We start from the raw sequence: 20,103 nt of genomic DNA, 5'->3' as shown, positions 1-20,103 counted from the left end.
CAGATCGCACTGGGACGCCAGCCACATAAATGCATGGACAAATTGAGATAAATGCAGTTAGGAAGGGAATGCAGTAGTATTTCTGTGGGGCCCCCTTAGTTATCATTTATGGGCTGTCAGTAGTGGACTACATCAAATCGACTTTTTTCCATTGGAATATGCAGGGCTTTGACTGGTACATGCATTGTATTCAGCAAATCCATTTGTTGTCCAAACCTTGGCTTCTCTCCTCATAAACATAGCCTACGTTGAAGCTCTGCCACCTATTTTGACCATCATGCCATTTTGTGTGCGTGTGTGGTTTTTCTTTGATACTGTTTCTCTGCTTCACTGCTCCCGAAGCAGTTTATTTATATTTGCCAATAAAACCTTTTCAGTATTTCTCTTTTAATGTGTTGCCACATCCTTGACTGGACTTCAGAATTACTTCATTCCCTGCAGAAATGTGTGACGGTGAAATTTGGACACGTATCTTTCGCCACTAATAATAGAGACCTTTTCCTGCACTTTGGGATTCTGGAAAGTGTAGTGTTATTCTGAAATCCACCCTATCCAGCCTTGTTTTAAGACCAATAGAAGAAACCATTCAGAGCCTGTGAATGTCAGTCTGGTGCAGTATGAGGTACATAACATTTCCCAACAATATAATTACCAGAATACCATTCCTTCAACTTGGGGATTGAAATTGAATTCCTGCTAACCAATGTCACACTATTTTCTCATCCTGTATTGAAATAATCTAGTTGAGGATTGCTACCATTCGTGCATCTTGGTGAGGAATACTGTCTATACCATCCAATTGAGGATCTTTAATTTGGAATATGCTTGTGAGGATATAACCATGTGTAAATATGGTATGGGGGAAAAAATCCTAAAGGTTCAGGATCTTATGATGTTAAGCTCAGTCATTAAAACAAAAACAAAACCAGAAAAAAAAATGGGAAGGCAGCACTATTCCATAATGATTTTCAGTAGTTGTCTGGACATGTTAGACTACTCAAACTCCTGTTATCCTTTAGAATATGTTCTTTCTTCTCAGGCAAGCACACGGGTGTTGCTTTGGTGTGAGGCAGCAGGTTTTGCACATTTAAAGAAAGGGAAATCAAAAGCCAACACATCTTTGAGATGAAAAGGTGCGAGTGGAAAATATGATTTTCTAAAACTTGCTATTCATTTCATTAGATTAACAAGAAGTGTTGTCAGTCACCTCTCATTGGAACTAATTTAATCCACTTAATTTAATAAAACTTGTTAACAGTAATACTGACAAACTATACTTTTTTATCTGTTATATATTTGTGCAGTTTTTTGATCACTCATTAATCCTAGCAAGTGATTAAGACTCCAAGGCAGATATTGGAGGCATAAGTGTTATCATCCACTGTCGAGTATAAGTTAAATCAGTTGCAATCTGTACTGCATATCACTACAAAGAGGCATAATTAAATTAACTTTAAAAAGCTATGGTCGATAAATAACAACGTACTAAAAATAAACCATTACACATTTTGCAGTTCCTATCTTTGTTTCTCTGTCACTTTACCTTTCAAATACTATCCTTTCCTCTGCCATGTACGTAGCAGTTCCATCCCTGCAGGAGACATGTTTCCATATGTTGCGGTTGCGTGGCACACAGCGAAGAAAGCCAATATACTTAACAATGGAGCCGCATTATTTCGGTGCAGTCTGTTGTCAAGAGAGGCTTGCGTTTGCCTCATCTGTTGATTGGTTCACAGGTTAACACAGCCCGGGAGAAGAATAGGTGTCCCTGAATGTTGGCTCTCAGTTTGGAGTGTGGTAAACATGGCAGCTGACAGCAGAAACGACTGTGTTGCTCACTACTGTGCACGGCGATCGGCAAGTTAAGTCTTCAGAGATGTGGACGTTATTAACTCCAGCAGCTGGGGAAATTAAGATAAAGTCCCTCTAGTCTTGAGATTCTTTATTAGCACATCTCTGTCTGCGTTCCTTTCAATGCTGTCCTCTTTGTTTGGATACAGACTATCACTGGAATAGTTAAATTTTAATCTATATAGTGAAAAGTGTCGATTTTTACATCAAGAAAGGGATGTTGAAACTATATAATACACTAGTAAGACCTTTCGAATTTTGGGTACATCCTTAGTTACCATGCTACAAGAAAGGCTTAGCTGCCCTGGAGACAACTTTGACATTCTTAAAGGATTATTTGACATATAATGGTACTGAATCTCTTTGGTCTTGAACAGAAGTGATTATGAGAGGATTTAATGGTTATTCAAAATTCCAAATGCAATGGACAGGTCTACTTCACACTCACACAATAATTAAACCAGTACCAGAGGTGACAGCTAGAAATTGAGATCAGAATCAGATAAGCAGGCACTTTTACACATACAGTGGTGATGGTCTGGGACAGTGCTATTAATACACTCACCTAAAGGATTATTAGGAACACCATACTAATACTGTGTTTGACCCCCTTTCGCCTTCAGAACTGCCTTAATTCTACGTGGCATTGATTCAACAAGGTGCTGAAAGCATTCTTTAGAAATGTTGGCCCATATTGATAGGATAGCATCTTGCAGTTGATGGAGATTTGTGGGATGCACATCCAGGGCACGAAGCTCCCGTTCCACCACATCCCAAAGATGCTCTATTGGGTTGAGATCTGGTGACTGTGGGGACCAGTTTAGTACAGTGAACTCATTGTCATGTTCAAGAAACCAATTTGAAATGATTCGACCTTTGTGACATGGTGCATTATCCTGCTGGAATTAGCCATCAGAGGATGGGTACATGGTGGTCATAAAGGGATGGACATGGTCAGAAACAATGCTCAGGTAGGCCGTGGCATTTAAACGATGCCCAATTGGCACTAAGGGGCCTAAAGTGTGCCAAGAAAACATCCCCCACACCATTACACCACCACCACCAGCCTGCACAGTGGTAACAAGGCATGATGGATCCATGTTCTCATTCTGTTTACGCCAAATTCTGACTCTACCATCTGAATGTCTCAACAGAAATCGAGACTCATCAGACCAGGCAACATTTTTCCAGTCTTCAACTGTCCAATTTTGGTGAGCTTGTGCAAATTGTAGCCTCTTTTTCCTATTTGTAGTGGAGATGAATGGTACCCGGTGGGGTCTTCTGCTGTTGTAGCCCATCCGCCTCAAGGTTGTACGTGTTGTGGCTTCACAAATGCTTTGCTGCATACCTCAGTTGTAACGAGTGGTTATTTCAGTCAAAGTTGCTCTTCTATCAGCTTGAATCAGTCGGCCCATTCTCCTCTGACCTCTAGCATCAACAAGGCATTTTCGCCCACAGGACTGCCGCATACTGGATGTTTTTCCCTTTTCACACCATTCTTTGTAAACCCTAGAAATGGTTGTGCGTGAAAATCCCAGTAACTGAGCAGATTGTGAAATACTCAGACTGGCCCGTCTGGCACCAACAACCATGCCACGCTCAAAATTGCTTAAATCACCTTTCTTTCCCATTCAGACATTCAGTTTGGAGTTCAGGAGATTGTCTTGACCAGGACCACACCCCTAAATGCATTGAAGCAACTGCCATGTGTTTGGTTGGTTAGATAATTGCATTAATGAGAAATTGGACAGGTGTTCCTAATAATCCTTTAGGTGAGTGTATAATAATTATTATACGTTACCTTGTGTTCGAAATGTTGGTACAGATATTGATTCTCTTCAAATTGTGTTTTATAATTAGGCAGGTTGTTATATTGTCTTCTACAATGCCAGTATTTAATTCTAACTAATTTAACAACTTGTTTCTCAGTTAGCCTTTTTTTTTTTTGTAGTGTCTGGGTTGAAGATGAAGAACTATTCAAACCATATCAGAAGGCCCCCGAATTTGTAGTGTCAGGTTTCTTTCTGAGGCCGTAACTTCATTTGGAAGTTAAGCGAGCAGCCCGCAGCTAATTAGGCTGTGGTGATTGATTAGCTTGCAGTAATTAGCTTTGTAATGTAAATGAATTGCCCAATGATTCAAAATTGATTATCCTCTATCTCACTTTGAGAAAGAAAAACCGTAGCACTAATCTGGGACGCTTGAGTTACCTGCATTGCACAATCTGATACCGTCTCGCAGGCTTGATATGGCTGAGCTATTTTTATAATAGGATCTCTTTACAGCGTGGCTAAGGGTTACAGGTTGCTCTTAATGATCTAGGCTTTTGATTCTGGGGGGTGGGGGATTTGGGTCGGTGGTTTTGGAGTTTTCTATTATCTCGAGCATCAGTTCCTTTTTGCCACCCCTTGGTTTCTAAGTAGGAAACCCAAACCACCTAGGCAATGCTTTAAACAGAAAGAAAATACAATTTACAGAAAACCTCAATCCCCCGCTTTATCGTCCTTGAAGGGGGGATCCTGTCTGTCAGTCTGGTTGTCAATCAGTCTCTTTGGATGTACTAGTAGGATGGAGCAGGTTGAGATGTTACTTGTTGTGTAAATGTATGGCCTGCTTTTGGTTATTTTATTTTCTTCTTGTCATTGATACAAATCAGACAATACGAATCTTGATAAGAATCTAGGTTCGGTGAAGAAAAGGCAGTTACTGACTGCTGCTATTGTTGACTGAAGCACTGGGTAAAGAAAACATGTCTAGGTAACTCTAGGCAATGCAACAATACAAAGATTTTAAACTTGACCAGCAGTTCATCTACTTTCAGGATCAGTCTTGCTGCTTTCTGTTCTGTCTGCTCTGGCTGACTGCACAGATTTGTAGGGGATGTTTGCTTGCTTTTTTTTTTTTCTGTTCATACAATTAGGGAAAGGCTCGGGCACCCACATGTAGTTTCCAACCTCTGCATGTTGTTGATATCCCCTCTTGCAGTATATTACAAAATAGTGTACCTTGTTATCTGCATATGTATTCAAGGTTTCAGACCTTCGCTATTGCACGTGTCAGTGTGGAGTAGTTTTTTGTTAAATAAGGATGGGAAAATATGGGAACATAACCCCCACTCCCCTCAGCTCATCCTCTTCCACCCACCTCCAGACTACTTAAGGGTTACAGCATTTTGTGTTGCCAATAGGGTTTTTTATCTTAAGAAGTCAGAGAAAGCTAGGCAATACAGCTAGCAGTGTCTGAAAATCAATATGTATTTTCGGTATAAATGGCACTACAGGGACTGTGCTTCTCTGAGGTGTAATACACATCCAGGCTGTCATGAACCTTTTTGCCCTTACCTGTCTGGGTTTTTGTCTCTGTCTCTACACGGAAAATCCTCCATAGTGATGTCTATTCATCGAACCTCCAGTCTCCCTCTACATGGTAATTACTAAGCACAGACATCAACAGAATTTAAAATTCTTTGTGTATCAGATGATGGGTGTTTATCAAATAAGGCTAACAGTGAAGTTTTTTTTTGTAATGCTGTTACAAAACACATGATTATGTATACATTACTCCTACACCGCTGTAACTGATATGATTATAATTATTATTAATAATATCCTCTCAGCACACAATCTCAGTCCTACAATATCTATTATCTACTCATTTCAAGAAACCACTGCTCTGTTTTAAGTTCTAGCATTTCTTCTTATTTTTTTGGTTTTCCTGAAATAAATAAATGCGGGGGGGAAAAAAGCATTGACAGCTGGAATTCAATTGACATATCCAAACGCAGCTTGCACTGCACTGCTCATCTCAGCCATCTGTACAATTTTATCATCATCACAAAGCAGTCTTTACTGCCGAATTGTGGTGAAAATCATATAATTAGTCCCTGTTTCCTTAATGACAATATTGCTAATTTATTGAATGCCTGGTTTCGTTTTTATTTTTCCGCATCTTGAAAGAAACCTAGTACAAGCGTTAGTCTTTGGTTGTTCCTGGGGTGCTCTCAGACACTCACAGAGAAAGTAATAAGACTCGTGCAGGCATGGGTTATTAATTTTCCTGTGCCGGCCAGCGTGTGGGCAGGGGAGGCAATTACCTGTTTGTTTGCTTGTATAGGATCCTCTAATCAGGTTGGGTGATGACAGCCATACTGCCTCCGCTTTCACTACCCAAACACCATGACCGCCTCAGGTGATGGAAAACCGGGTTTATTAGAATAAGCAGAATTTATTATGGAACCTTAGTGCAGTTTGCAAGCTTGCTTTGTTGCTGAGGCTTGGGTGGAATATTGTTTAGCCTTAGGAGACGGGGAGAAGAGGGGAATCCAGAATAGAGAGAGAGAGAGAGAGATGCTTTGCAGCAGTTTTGGGGATGAGTTTGGACAGTTTCCCAGCACCAGCTCCGATTCATCTTCTTCAAGGCTAGTGATCACCTTGCTGGGCAGAAATATTTCACTCTAATGGTCTTGTTTAATGTTGTGTCAGACAGCCAGGGAAGTGTTACTCCCCCCCCTCAAGATCTGCTTACATCGGCACCATCTAACCATCCCCTTGGCCACGTGCAACTGAAATAACAGGTTGACTGTACTCTTTATAGACTTCCTACTGCCCCTTAATGACTGTGAAGGGAGCCGGGTGCCAACCGCTAGCGGCGTCTGTGTGAAGAACACTTTTGTCTTCTAAAGATGGCCCTCTGTCATAATCCAAAAGAGGGCACATCAATAAATCCTCATCACCCTTGTCATGGAACTTTTCTTTTTCTCAGTCGATTACTGAACTGCTTACCGATGTAGTCCATTTTATTGATTTTGGCTTATTCAAAACACATAACTGTAACAGAGCAAAACATATAGTATACTGATAGACTAGATAACGTTCAGCAGTTTTATGTGTGTGTGAATGAGCTTTATCTCTTTATTGTGCGTTGTCTAAAATATATTTACTGGTACACTAATGAACTTCACAGGGTACGTTGTTTGACCAGTCCTCTCAGAAGCCATTATTTTTCTGTGAAACAGGGAAGCAGGAATCAACAAATTTTTTTGTTTTGTTCTGTGCACATATCAAAATGCATAGTGATGTTTCTTGTTTATTTTTTCTATTACTGTTAACATACATGTTTTGTTGAGTATTTTCCATAAATATAGATTTACAAAGAAAATTGGTGTTTTAAAATTGGTAATTATTATTATTATTTTTGAATACATCTCCATCCAGTATATCCCAGTAAGATACTTAGTAATGGAATCAGAATGTGAGAAAGCTGAATATCTTAGGAGGCGGAACAAGAGTCACAAATCTAAGCATCTATCTCCACCCAGTGGCCACCTTTTAAAAATCACATTGCAATACTGCTGGACACAACATGAAAATCAGCAGGGATTTACCATTTTTTTGAGTCGCAGGTTTCTGGTTGCAGATAAAGACTAATTTTCAATTCAGAAGCATACTTTTCAAATTGTGTTTCTCACACCAAAGTCTCTCACTGTGCATAACTCTTTTTAAAGCGTGTTTTGTTGATTCTTGACCAGAGGTTTTATGGGTATGGTTCTCGTATGATTATGTTTTATTCATGTAAATACAAACAACATGTCCCTTTGTGAATGCATCAGTTGTATAGGGTAGACTCCGTGTTTTTTTCATTGCAATTAACAACTCATTAGCAGAGATGGTTGCTTCAATTAAAGGTCTTGTTGCTCTATTCAGCAGGAAGGTGAGCAATTTACAAACTCTTTAGCTGAACACCTACGATAAGTGCCATTATCGTATAGGGAAACAAGCACATTACTTGTTTTGTAAATTATATGTATATTTATATGAAGAATCTAAAGAGAGTCTTGGTGCATCATCCCACTTTTTACATTTTCTTTTAGTCTTTATTTTACGTTTCTGTAAATAAGGAAAAATAAAAAAATGTCATAATATTTTTGGCAAGAAGCAGTATAAATACGTGACTACTAGGAAGATTGGGGGGGAAATCTATTTTCTTTGTGTAGATATTTTTTTCCTTTCCTTTTGTGAGAAAACATCACTCTGTGATTGAAAACATTGCTCACAGTCTGTATAGATTCACCCCCACTTTTAAAACTTCATTTCCTTCTGTCTGAACCAGTAGTTATCCATGTTTTTTCAGAGTTTCTACTCTGAGTCAATATGAAAGGGCTGAGAGGGAATCCATTACCGAAATGTTGTGGAGAGTCAGAAGGTTCAAATCTCAAGATATGTATACATCATTTCCTTTAGGCAAGCTCAGTGTTATCCATATTCTGACCTTCACTACATTGGGCTCAGAGACTCAGAGAGTCAAGGCCCATCTTTGTCAATTTGATTTTACCTATAAACACCTATTCCTGTTCTACTGCAGCCAAAAAGCTTTATAACAGAGTTCGGCCTTTTAAAAGAACAGGTCTTTTAGGCTAGGGATATTTTTGTATTTTACTGATGGAAATAGTACATATGTTTTTCATTGTTTTGGAAAAGAAAGCTATGTTTGTCCAGGACGAATGTGTTATGCTATGTTATGAAATAAGTAGAAAATAATTATTTTAAAATCAATTAAGTCAAAGAAGATCAAATGATGTCATCCTTGTTGAGAATACACTACGACATAATGCAGTTGTACAGTGGGGAAAAGTATATGTACTACGATGTGCAAGAATAGAATGCAATATACTGGAATCGAGAGCAATGGGGTAGAACTAAAAACTCCACAAAAATTCTTGCTTGTGATATGACCCCCTGTAGTGGGCAGTGCTATGCTGGTGATACAGATATATAGGTTGTAAATTAGATGGATTGTAGGGTGTATATGTGCAATCTCAATAGGAGAGTTTATCATGTGCTTTTGTTGTACAGTACATATTGTTTTATGTAACCCAACTGGCTCTTTTATGACTGTGCACTTGCAGTTCTCTTGCCCCCCTAAATAACAGTGAAAGTCTTGTTCGGTAGTGTGCGTTACAAGAGATTCATCCATCTATGCTCTGTCTGTAAGGTTGCTTGACAGAAAATTAAAAGTTTTTTGCACCAGATCAGAGTGTCATATCTCATTCGTGCAGGCAGACTGGGGAGGGTGGGCTAACTCTGCTGCTGGAAGCCAAGTCCAATAGCTCCTGAGATTGCTCCTGACACTGAGTGAATTGTGCGTGATTGGTGTAATCAGATCAGCTTCCCCCCTCTGTTTCAGCAATGGCAGTTACTCATTCATCAAAAGTTTCTTCCTTTGTTCGCCGCCCCCCCCTTCCCCACCACCTTCATCATATGCTTTCCTCTAGCAACGTGGCACCCCTAGGCCTTTTGCATGACAGATTGAGAGTATGAGCTTAGCAGTGGGGCTTTTATTTTATTTTTAAGCACACAAGATGAAGGAAATGATTCAACAGGTATTTAAGATCCTTTGGAAAACAAGCCTCCGCTACTGCTGTTCCTTAAGAAAGGTTACAAATAAGTGGAGGCCTCTTGCCTTATCTCACTCATTTGGTTGTGTGCCAACAATTGATCAAAGGACTTCAATCACTTGGTTCTTGAAGGATCCTAAGGGTGTCTGCTACATCAACATAGCTGGGCAACATATTCCAGACTCTCACAACCGTTTGTGTAATCAAATGGTTCCACTTTACTCCTTGTCCTCTAGCCTATATGTCACTGTTATTAATAGTGCTCTTGGGTATGTGTCTACTTCTTTAGAGATTGCCAGGCTGTATCACTGGCAATGTATCCAGTGTTATCAGTGTCAGTTTGGAAGCATCTAATGGCAATTGTAGTTCTTTAGATCTTTACCATTATGCCACCAAGGTTAATGGGTAATTGAGGCTGTTGGTAATAGAAGTGTTGTTTGCGGGGTGTTTTGTGCATCTGTATGCAGGCCCTTATTTGTCCTCTTGTCTTCTCACATCTGTGCAAGAATACAAGGAACAATTTGTGGGATGGGGATTAAAAGCTGGGTCATGTTTACTGTCAATGTCTATTATGTGAACATATGGTTTCCATCAATTTCTTACAAGTCCACTCACTGTAATATTTTATCTCCCATCTGTTACGATTTTTTCTCATACTTTTTCTTCTTCTTTTTCCTGGCTTGTTTATAAATCTTAACATTATTCCCAGAGCTGAGAGATAAATCAAGATTAGGAGCCACTGTACAGTCTGCCAAACGGATGACTTTTCTCCGTCTCCCTCCCTCGCTCTCTTCTCGCTCTCTCTTTGCTTTATGGAGTGTTTTATTAATCGTATGCAGAGCAAGCAGGAGCAGATGAAAAACGGCACATTCAAAAAGAGGGCTGCAGATTACAGAACATGTTTTGGTTCTCGAAGGATCCCAAAGCTTTTGTATTTCAGAGCAGACCTCAAATAATCCTGATTTCAAAGAGGAAATAATTATTCTAATACCTTGCATTTATATTTAGTCCTTTTTTCATATTCTCTACATGTAGGAGGGAAACTCTGTTCATCCACGTCTTATAGTCTAACTCACAGCAGATAAGATGATGATGGACCATGTCGAAAATGTCACCAGTGTGTAATTTTTTCATTAATTAAGTATTGCTTGTATAAGATCTTCCTTAGAAGCTGATGCATGTCATTGTTCAGTTGAGAAAACATGAGTTTACAATAGGCACATCATTTAATTTTACCTACCTCGTGTGAATGTATAACTCTTGTCAATACATCCCTGTGCTGCTTACTTGTTAAATTCAAGTTTGAATCCCACTGCTGACTTTCAATATGGATTGCTAAAAATATTAATAATATTAATTATAGTATCTAAGCAACTAATAATTGTGAAGGTGATTAAAAGCAATCACTGTATTCCACCAGAGTTGGAAAGTGGTATATAGGTTGCAAATTAGGTACTATGAATTGAATATTAAGAATTGCTTATGGCTGTCGTTTACTCATCTTCCCAGATGATTATTATGACCATGACCATATGAAGACATCAAAACTGCTGGATCATCATGTTATTTTTCGTTTGGTATTTTAATTGAGAGTGGGAGAGATGGACAGAGGAGAGAGAGAGAGAGAGAGAGAGAATTCTGCATCAATCAAGTTCAGTATCAAACTGTTCAAGTTGATCGCATTACTTTTCTAAGTCTTATGAATTGGCATATTGTGTGTGACCAAATTGAATTCCCTCTCTGATTAAATTATGAAAAACATGCATTAAGTTAATCAGATGAATGCTAAATCTATTTGGCTGCTTAGGAGTCTGTGGGGAATTCAAGCTGCAAAATGCTGACAGGGGAAACTCCAGGGCGGGAGTGGGATTTTGTTCACTTGTTCTACGCTGTTAGTGCTGCACATCTCCAGCTCTCTGAGCTCTGGAGGAAATGCTGTGAATATTGTAGCAAAATTGATGCTTTGGACTGCAGTTTATTTTCTCAGAACAAACTGAACAAAAATATGCTTGAATAACAATAATAAGGTTTGTTGGATTTGAATTGCATTGAAATAAAACTATTTACTGATATGCAATGCCTAATATTTGTGTGTGTAAAACTAGTCACAATAGTGTTTGCCTTGTGGTTGGGTAGGAGGGGGCTGGATTCTACTGCTTCTCCTAGAATAGAAATGCCACAGTAGAATGCCTTAAACACGTCATCTGATTGCAATTGCTATTCTAATCTGCAGACACCACTTTTATTTTTGCCCAAAAATATGCTAAGATGCAAGTTTGGAGTGAAGCAGACAGTATTTCTCTGAGGGAATTTAATCAGAGGCTCATATTAACTGGCTGGTTTGAGTAGTCTTTACCCTGGAATGACTGATACTCTGCAGAGAGGGCTTCAGTGTAAAACTTAGAAGGAGAGAGAAAAGAATTTGCTGACAGTAACAATAGATGTATTTACTGTTTGTGCTGAGGATGGTTAGCCATTCCAAAATGAATAATGCATCTATTTTTCTGTGTTTTTTGTTGCAGGAAATTCTACTACATCACCCTGCTCCGGGATCCCGTGTCGCGCTACCTGAGTGAGTGGAGGCATGTGCAGCGGGGGGCCACCTGGAAGACTTCCCTCCACATGTGTGATGGGCGCACCCCCACCCCTGAGGAGCTTCCCTCCTGCTACGAGGGCACGGACTGGTCTGGGTGCACCCTGCAACAATTCATGGAGTGCCCTTACAACCTGGCCAACAACCGCCAGGTGCGGATGTTGGCTGACCTGAGCCTTGTGGGATGCTACAATATGTCCTTCATCCCTGAGAAGAAGAGGGCCCAGATCCTCCTGGAGAGCGCCAAGAAGAACCTGAGGGATATGGCGTTCTTCGGGCTGACCGAGTTCCAGCGCAAGACCCAGTACCTCTTCGAGAGGACCTTTAAGCTCAAGTTCATCCGCCCCTTCATGCAGTACAACAGCACCAGGGCGGCCGGGGTGGATGTGGACAACGACACCATCCTGCGCATCGAGGAGCTCAATGACTTGGACATGCAGCTCTATGACTATGCCAAGGACCTTTTCCAGCAGCGTTATCAGTACAAGCGCCAGCTGGACCGCCGGGAGCAAAAGATACGGAGCCGGGAGGACTACCGCCAGCACCGCTCCAACGAGGATCCCCTAAGAGACGATGCAGAAGATCCAGCCCGTCTTCCCACCGAGGATTATATGAACCACATTATTAACAGGTGGTAGCCCCACTCACCCCAAAATGGCAGAAGAAGGCAAGGAAAGGAAGTGACTTGTTTGTTTTTAATTTCCCTGCATTCATTCACCACATCCTTAAAGAGGACAGGAAGCCTCAATTGTAGCGGCTCTACCAGTCTGTGTCTTTGCAAAACTGGTACCTTGTCTTTAGGGAACGTGTGCGGACAGCGCGGGCCTCCCCCTGGCCCTTGCTGAAGCCTTGTGAATGGCTGGAGAGATGCTGCAGAGGTGAGCCTGGGTCACTGGTGTTTTTTATGACAACGTGCCCAAAAGTCAAACTCAAAAAGACAAGCGACAACGCAAAAGATTTCCGGGGTTTTGAAAAACCTTTTCGGAAATGAAAACAAAATGGATTATTTAAAAATACAAAATGAAACAAACAAACAAAAACAAAAAAGCTTTTTCTGTAAAACAGAGATGTTTGTTTAAACAAACAACGGCATTATCAAACAGATCCAATGCCATGTTGGTTCATTAAATTTTAACAGGACTTTGCCATTTTAGTACTTTGGAAAAGAAACCGATTTAATGAGATATTCATGATATTTTGAATGCGATTTCATAGATTCTCATTGATTTTAGTTTTAGTTTTTGTTTTTAAAGGTTTTATTTTTCACGTTTTGTTATTGTTCTTTTATTTCTCCATTCTAAAACTGTTTTAAGCAATGTACGGTCACAAACCTTTCTAATCACAGTTTCAGCATATCTGGGGTCAATTCACTACATTCTCTGTGTTGTACTAACAGACCTGTGTTTTATACATTTCTTTTAAAGGTGTAAAGTGTGTCCTACCCCCCCTTGCTTGTCGAATTGTGTGTCTATAGATTCAGATTTTAATGTCATGTATATACAGCACAGTGTTCATTTTGGCATTATCACACTGGAGACTCCAAGATGCCAAAAAGATCCGCTAGCATGAATCTTCCTTGCAGGTAGATTGCCTCCTCTAATGACTGAACACAAGAAAGGATTTCAAAACTCAAGGCATATGTTTGTTTGTTTGTTTGTTTGTTTGTTTGTTTGTTTTAGGTTTTTTTAATCCAGGGTTCCATTTCTGGAATTCTGTTTTATTAGTCTGTGAACTAAAGGCAGCCATCAGTGCTCACAATGACAGTTTGATTTCTGCCTTTCTTAATTGACACTGCAGAACTATGGATCATTGGTCTATATAGATTACAGTCAGCTGTAGTGGGGCAAAGTGTGGAGTAGTTTAGATGCAATATATCCAGCTGATCCTTTTTCTCTTGTTTTTAATAGTCTGTTCGAGGTGCCCTACTTCGTAAACACCTTTGGTTTTGTAGTTTTGCTTTTGACTATGAAATCAGTGCAGCGTCACCCATTTTGTTCTAACGGACAGTGTCAAGAAGGTGAGAGTAACGGGAAAATAAAAGGATTGTGGATAATGCGCATCGCCAGAATTTGCAGAGAATCTCAGGTCTGATAATGTTTTTTAGGAGACCCAATTTCAAGCCTGTTCACACTGAAAAAGACCAAATGGATTACACCTTTGTGGTATCCTATCAGGTCCCTTTTCCAGTTCTGCTAACTGACTGCTTGTTTGATGTCCAGGTTGAATGCAGGCAAAGTGCTGCAGTACTTTTGCCTTTTGAAATTCATTTTGAAATTCAAGCATAAATCTCCATACACGTTAGTTTTTAAATGGACACCTGGCCTGTGCCATACTCAGGGCTGAATTATGTCTTACAGAACAGTCTAACGATCCCAGCACAAACATGTGAGCTTTTAAAGCACTAGAGAGATGCAGGATTTTCCTCAGATTTTGTTTTTTTTGTTGTTTTTGTTTTTTTGTTCCCCCCCCCTGCAATAATTCAAGTTTGTACGCTCAAGTCACTCAAGACAGAAAATGAGTTTGAGGTTGCTGATGTTTATTTATAGTCTACATAATTTATTTTTTATAGGGGACCACATACAAATCTGAGCTGTTTCGTTTTTCGTTTTGTTTTTTATCGGACTGCAACGCCATATGGCTATGTTTGTTTTTAACCTGATGAAAGTCTTAAGTCACTTGCTTTTTATTTTAGTTTTATTTATTTCATTCGAATGTTCTTTTGTTTGTTTGTATTTTTTTTTCATTACATCAAACATGTTTTCTACTGGAAGGCTAAGGATTTTTTTCTAAACAAGACATTTTCTGTATTGCATTTTTTTTTCTGTGTACAAAAACAATTAAGTTAATTGGGAAATGGATTAGTTTGTAGTCAGCAAATAATCAATTCCTGTCAATGGAGCCAGTGCAATATAGAACTAAATTTTCTGTTGTTCACTTCATTTTTTTTTTTTTTTCCTATGTAAAAAAACAAATGTTCCAGTAATCTGCTGATACCCTTTTTCATGATTTGAGAAAGGTGTATCTTGGTTTCTCCCCATCTTTTACTGTAACAGAATCAAAATAAATGATGGCTTTATAAAGCCCTCCATGAACTTCATCAGAAAATGTGGACCAACCTCTATGACAGGTGTCTGATGAGCTGCATGGACAGTTAAGAGAAAGGAAATGATCATTTCAGATCAATGAGAGAGCCCTTTCTCTGGACTTGGTATCAAGCAATGTACCATCAGGGTTCTGTGGTTCACTCATTAGAAGGGGTTGGTTGAGATTGGCCCTGTGTGTGAAATAAACAGGACGTTTCTCAGAGTGTGCTCCTAATTGTGTCCTGCTCTTACTGTATATTGCTCCCTGAGTATTTTTGTTATTCATACAGAACTGATCATCGGAAACCACCAATAAAGAGATTTCCTTTTTTTAAATAAGTGTTCGTCCTGTCGTTTCACTTCATATATTTCTCAAGATATCATGGGTGGGGGGACAAACAAAAATGAATCACCAAATAAATTGTCTGCTTTCTCTCTGCAGCTTGTGTTCAGAAAGGGATGAAGCCATGAATAGGTAAAAAGCGACTCCGGTTTGCAAGTGAAGGCTGGGAGGACTGGGTTTTCATTCCCCACCCACACAGAGGCAGGGAGATTGGCCTGCATCAGATTGCTTGTACATTCAAAAATGGATCAAAAAGACAGCTGGAGAATGGGGCTTACACTGACCAGATATCTCAGTTTAGCCATGACCTTGACAGTCTTCCAGTGAAGGTCCTGGTGTCCTGGCAGTGTTATCAGATTTGTTAAAACAAAGAAGACAAAAAGTTGAGTTACCTCCTGTAGCACCATTCCCTATTTGCATTGATTATATGTGTACTGAAAACAAACACAAATGATAGACAAATCTGGGTACTTGAGCACATTATTTTTATGAAGCGACTAACAGACATGTATTTTGATTGCCAGAAATGACATTGGTGTGTTCAGTTCTAGCCTAGTGGAATTAAGTCCAAATATTCAGAGCAATGCCTGTGAAACAGAAGTGTACTGCAGATAAATCACTCTTCCAACAGGAATTACAATAATCAGGAACAAAGCTAGGATGCTATGAATTCATTACTTGATTTATTTGTCTATTAGTAATATTATGAGTTCAATGGAAAGGCTAACAAAACTAACATTACAAATATTGTACCTTAACTCTTGCCTGTACATTATTCCACAATACAAACTTACTAGCAGATATAACTAAGGGCCTATTACAATATCTAAAATATATTATAGTTACCTGATCAGGCTTAAAGAAGATCTTTTGTGCTGCAAACCAAGAAATAAATAATCCAGGAATAAAGATTGTCTGTTTTGGGTACTGAACCTCAAATCCTATGCACAGTATTGTACATTTTTCTTTAGATGGTTAGTTAATAAAATGCATTCGATCTCTCTTAGCCTTTTTAAAACAAATTATATTTTAACTAATGGTTTTGGAAGTGTAATGCTCTTTTATGTTTGTCAACACAAATATGTTATCATGCCTCACATAAATCAAACTAAAATTAAAATTGCTAATTGCAATTATTTATTAGCATGTCATCTATATCAATTCACATTAGTGCCCCAGTTAACCCCTTATTAAAATCGATTACCTGGAAATGGTTGAAATTACAGGTAATTACCATGAGATTTTACTTGTGTACTGTTGCCCATGCATGACAAAACAGATTTCATGCTTAGGAAGGTTATATTGTTGCTGGGTAATGACAGGTTATTTATGTGAAAACCATACATTTGAAATCTACTGGATTCCTTTTAAATGCTAAAGGTTAATCACCAAGTAGCAATTACATTATAACTCATTCCTTTGCATTCCTAATACAGTTTTGCTCTGTCACACATCTACACATTTTCCTTGTATAGAAGGATTTTATATATAATTTTTGAATGTGACAATTACGATATCTTTGTACCACTGTAGTATCGAGTTAAAAGAAACAACACTAAACTGAGTAGGTATTTTTACTGTTTATCTCTATCTCTTTATCTTTCTCTCTCTCGTGTATATATATATATATATATATATATACACACACACACTCACAGAGGAAACTCACATGAAAACCAAATACCTAACTTATTCCCCCATCTTACTGCTTGGTCTACAATATCTAACACATTGACTCTGTAAAACAAACCTGTTCCTCACTTCTCAATGCCATTGCACAGTACCCAGTCCTGCCAGTCTTGATATACAGTTCAATTCAATCCAGGAACATGCAATTCTGCCTCCAAATCACTGTCAGAAGAGTTCCTTGTCCTGTATTGATGATGTGTTATAAATAACGAGAGTGCCCTTGATGAGGCGAGGGCCGGGTGTTAATAACAGTTGGATCCAGGCATTTGCTCCAGATCATAAACGGCAGGCCCCCTTTGACTTTGGGATGCCGCTCTGTGATTTACTGCATCCAAAGTTAAGGCAGTGTCCTATTTTGAGTGTTAGTTATGCTTTATTCTCTAACACGCAGTGCAGCAAAGGAGCAGAAAAAACAACAAGGATACAGGATTTTTATAAAGATTTATTGTGATTTATTAGAATAAGAGACCATGCAGGAAACCATGTAAGTCACACTTAGGACATTTTCTAGGCTGCAGTATTCATTAGTTGTGGATACATTTGGCACATTGGGCAGCACAAACAGACAGATAATGTTCTGGTTTAGGCAAAGAACAGCATTTTTATGTAAATGCATTCTTTAAGAAAACACTAAATGTATTCCTCTTAAAATACACACACACAGAGATGATTAAGGATCCTGAGGATGTGAAATTCCCTATGTTACTTGATATTTTTGAAGTGGAAATTGAACTCCTTCCCCACATTACAGACTTCACACAACAGATACAATTTCAAAAAGGGGGAAATAAAGTAAGTATGAAGATATTATTTTTCCTGACTTACTAGGACAGGAAATGTTTACCGATTCCAAGGCTTACTTTTCATTTAATTTGCCATGGTGACAACGATAATAATAAAAAAGACATATTACACTGCATGCCACTGCTTCTCCTTTGAAATATATTGTTTTTCCCTTCCAGTATATTCCTCACACTATCCCCTTCATATCATTTAAACAGGGGTACCTTTCAGACCTCACGAGCAGGTGTCTATCCATCAACTTTGAGCTCAGGAATCGATTTTAATGATAAAACAATAATGCTATTTACTGAAAGCATAAATCCTAATGAATACTTCTGTTGTAAAAATCAATGAGGTGCCTTTTAGAAGGGTTAGCCTTCAACATTAGCGAAAAAAAGCCCTGCAGCCTAAATTATGCATTTTCAAAATTTCATCTAATGGAAACTCCCCTCTTCCCCAAACCCTCTGCACCCCCAGTATTTCAAATTGTTTAGGGTCAAGGTGAAAGAGTATCACATGCCGCATTGATATGCGCCATTGATAAGACAAAAATGTGTTCGGCTTCTTTTAGAAATGAAATGCTCTGGAATTAGACCTTAAGGCAAGTTAGAACCAAAATCAGTCACCAGCCGTGTATGACTAATCGGGGTTGTACTATATACTGAGCAATTAATTATCTTTTCGATTAGAAATATCCACTATATATACATACACAACAAAAATCTTAACTCCCAGTGGACTGAGAACAGATGTAGATAATGTCCTTTTCAATCCCACAACAAAACAGGCACATGTTTCCTGCTCATGCCACACAGGGTAGAACATATCTGATCCAGGGTCAATTTCTGGATAGTACTCAATATCCAAGTGGATTTGGGTTTATATAAAAATGCTGTTCTGTGGTATTAATTTCTATACGAACATCAAGTTGGGTGTATTATGAGAATTGCTAGGCAGGCGGTGTTGGAGATCAGATCTGTGCAGTTTTACAGCCGACACATTGGAATTGACAGCAGTCCTAACACAGAGACTATTGAACGTGAAGATATGTATATGTGAGACGAAGACTGAATCTGACCTGGATGCAATTTGACATCTTGGTTATCCTGGACTAAAGGGGACCCACTGTTTTAAAGATTAGACATGGTTGTTGTTGTTGTTGTTGTTTTTATTTTTTATTTGAACATTTAGTTTAATTCTTATTTTTGTGAAATTCTCAGATTGTATATTGTGTAAATGGTTGGATCCAAAAATCCTTCTTTAAGCCAACTAACAACAACAACAAAACTACAAGGTCATGTGTACCACTTACACAAGGATATAGTAAAGCTGATGGATATCTTTCTTTCTACAACCAATTCTGAATGTATCTCGCTGTTGTCTTTTGTGTATCCAATTTATGATCTTTCATTCTTTTTGAAATACACATAGAATTGACTGTACTTTAAAGATCATGTTGAGTACCCTGGATACTTTGCAAAACTGATCACCACTGGGGTTAATAATTCTGCTGTAATGAAACTCCCCAATGAGTGAGTCCAGCTTAGTGTGAAGTGATTGCTGATTCAAATCACAGCACAAGCTCTGCTGAACCTGTTGTTTACTACATTTGCTCCTCAGTCCACTGGCTAAGGTATGGATTCTGTCGGACTTACTTACACCATCTACAGTGATTTTCCACAAATTGTGGTGTCACTTTATCACCCAACTCAAAAATGCATTGATCTGTGATAATGTACCGGCTAGTTCTTTATCCATCCACAAGGCCAGCCCTAAAGCAGATGAACCCTGAGAGTAGATAGTTATTAGGAACAGGATTACAGGCCCTATGGGAAATCTGTGAAATGCAGTGGCTTTTAACATCCCATCACCCCTTCATCTGAAACTATATAATAAAAAAGTAACAACAAATAGATAGATAGATAGATAGATAGATAGATAGATAGATAGATAGATAGATAGATAGACAGACAGACAGAGGACAGAGAGATAGATAGACAGAGAGATAGATAGGTAGACAGATAGATAGGCATTCTGGGAATGATTACTCAAAATACCCTCTGCTGCAAATACTACACTGGAGTGCTCTTCTGCAGAATAATGTGCTGTGTTTTAAAGGAGCAATAAATGTATCACCCTGCTCTCCAGCAAAAATAAGTATACAGTAAATGCACAAAACATATTAATAAAGGGCCTCCCATTAAAAATACTATACTGTTATACTATAAAACAATAACAGCTTGACATAAACTGCACTAGTGAGGTATGTATTACAAAAGTGCTGTGTATAACACCATAGCAGATATTAAAACAGGGTCAGCTACACTTACAGTTTTAAACAATAAGTGTAGCTCCATCTATATTAACA

The 20,103-nt window shown here is 38.8% G+C and overlaps 1 protein-coding gene across 1 annotated transcript in view; it reads left to right on the top strand.

Annotated features, from left to right (window-relative positions):
- hs6st1a (heparan sulfate 6-O-sulfotransferase 1a) overlaps nucleotides 1–15,259 on the top strand; it is a 121,187-nt gene extending 105,928 nt beyond the window's left edge. The window contains exon 2 of the mRNA XM_066708980.1: nucleotides 11,767–15,259. Within this exon, the coding sequence (XP_066565077.1) occupies nucleotides 11,767–12,475 (709 nt within the window). The 3' untranslated portion in view covers nucleotides 12,476–15,259. The remainder of the gene's footprint in view (nucleotides 1–11,766) is intronic.
- The last annotated feature ends 4,844 nt before the right edge of the window (nucleotides 15,260–20,103 follow it).

The sequence above is a fragment of the Amia ocellicauda genome, chromosome 7 (assembly GCF_036373705.1).
Source record: "Amia ocellicauda isolate fAmiCal2 chromosome 7, fAmiCal2.hap1, whole genome shotgun sequence".
NCBI classification, from domain to species: Eukaryota; Metazoa; Chordata; class Actinopteri; order Amiiformes; family Amiidae; genus Amia; species Amia ocellicauda.
This window is presented reverse-complemented; position numbering and strand designations above follow the sequence as displayed.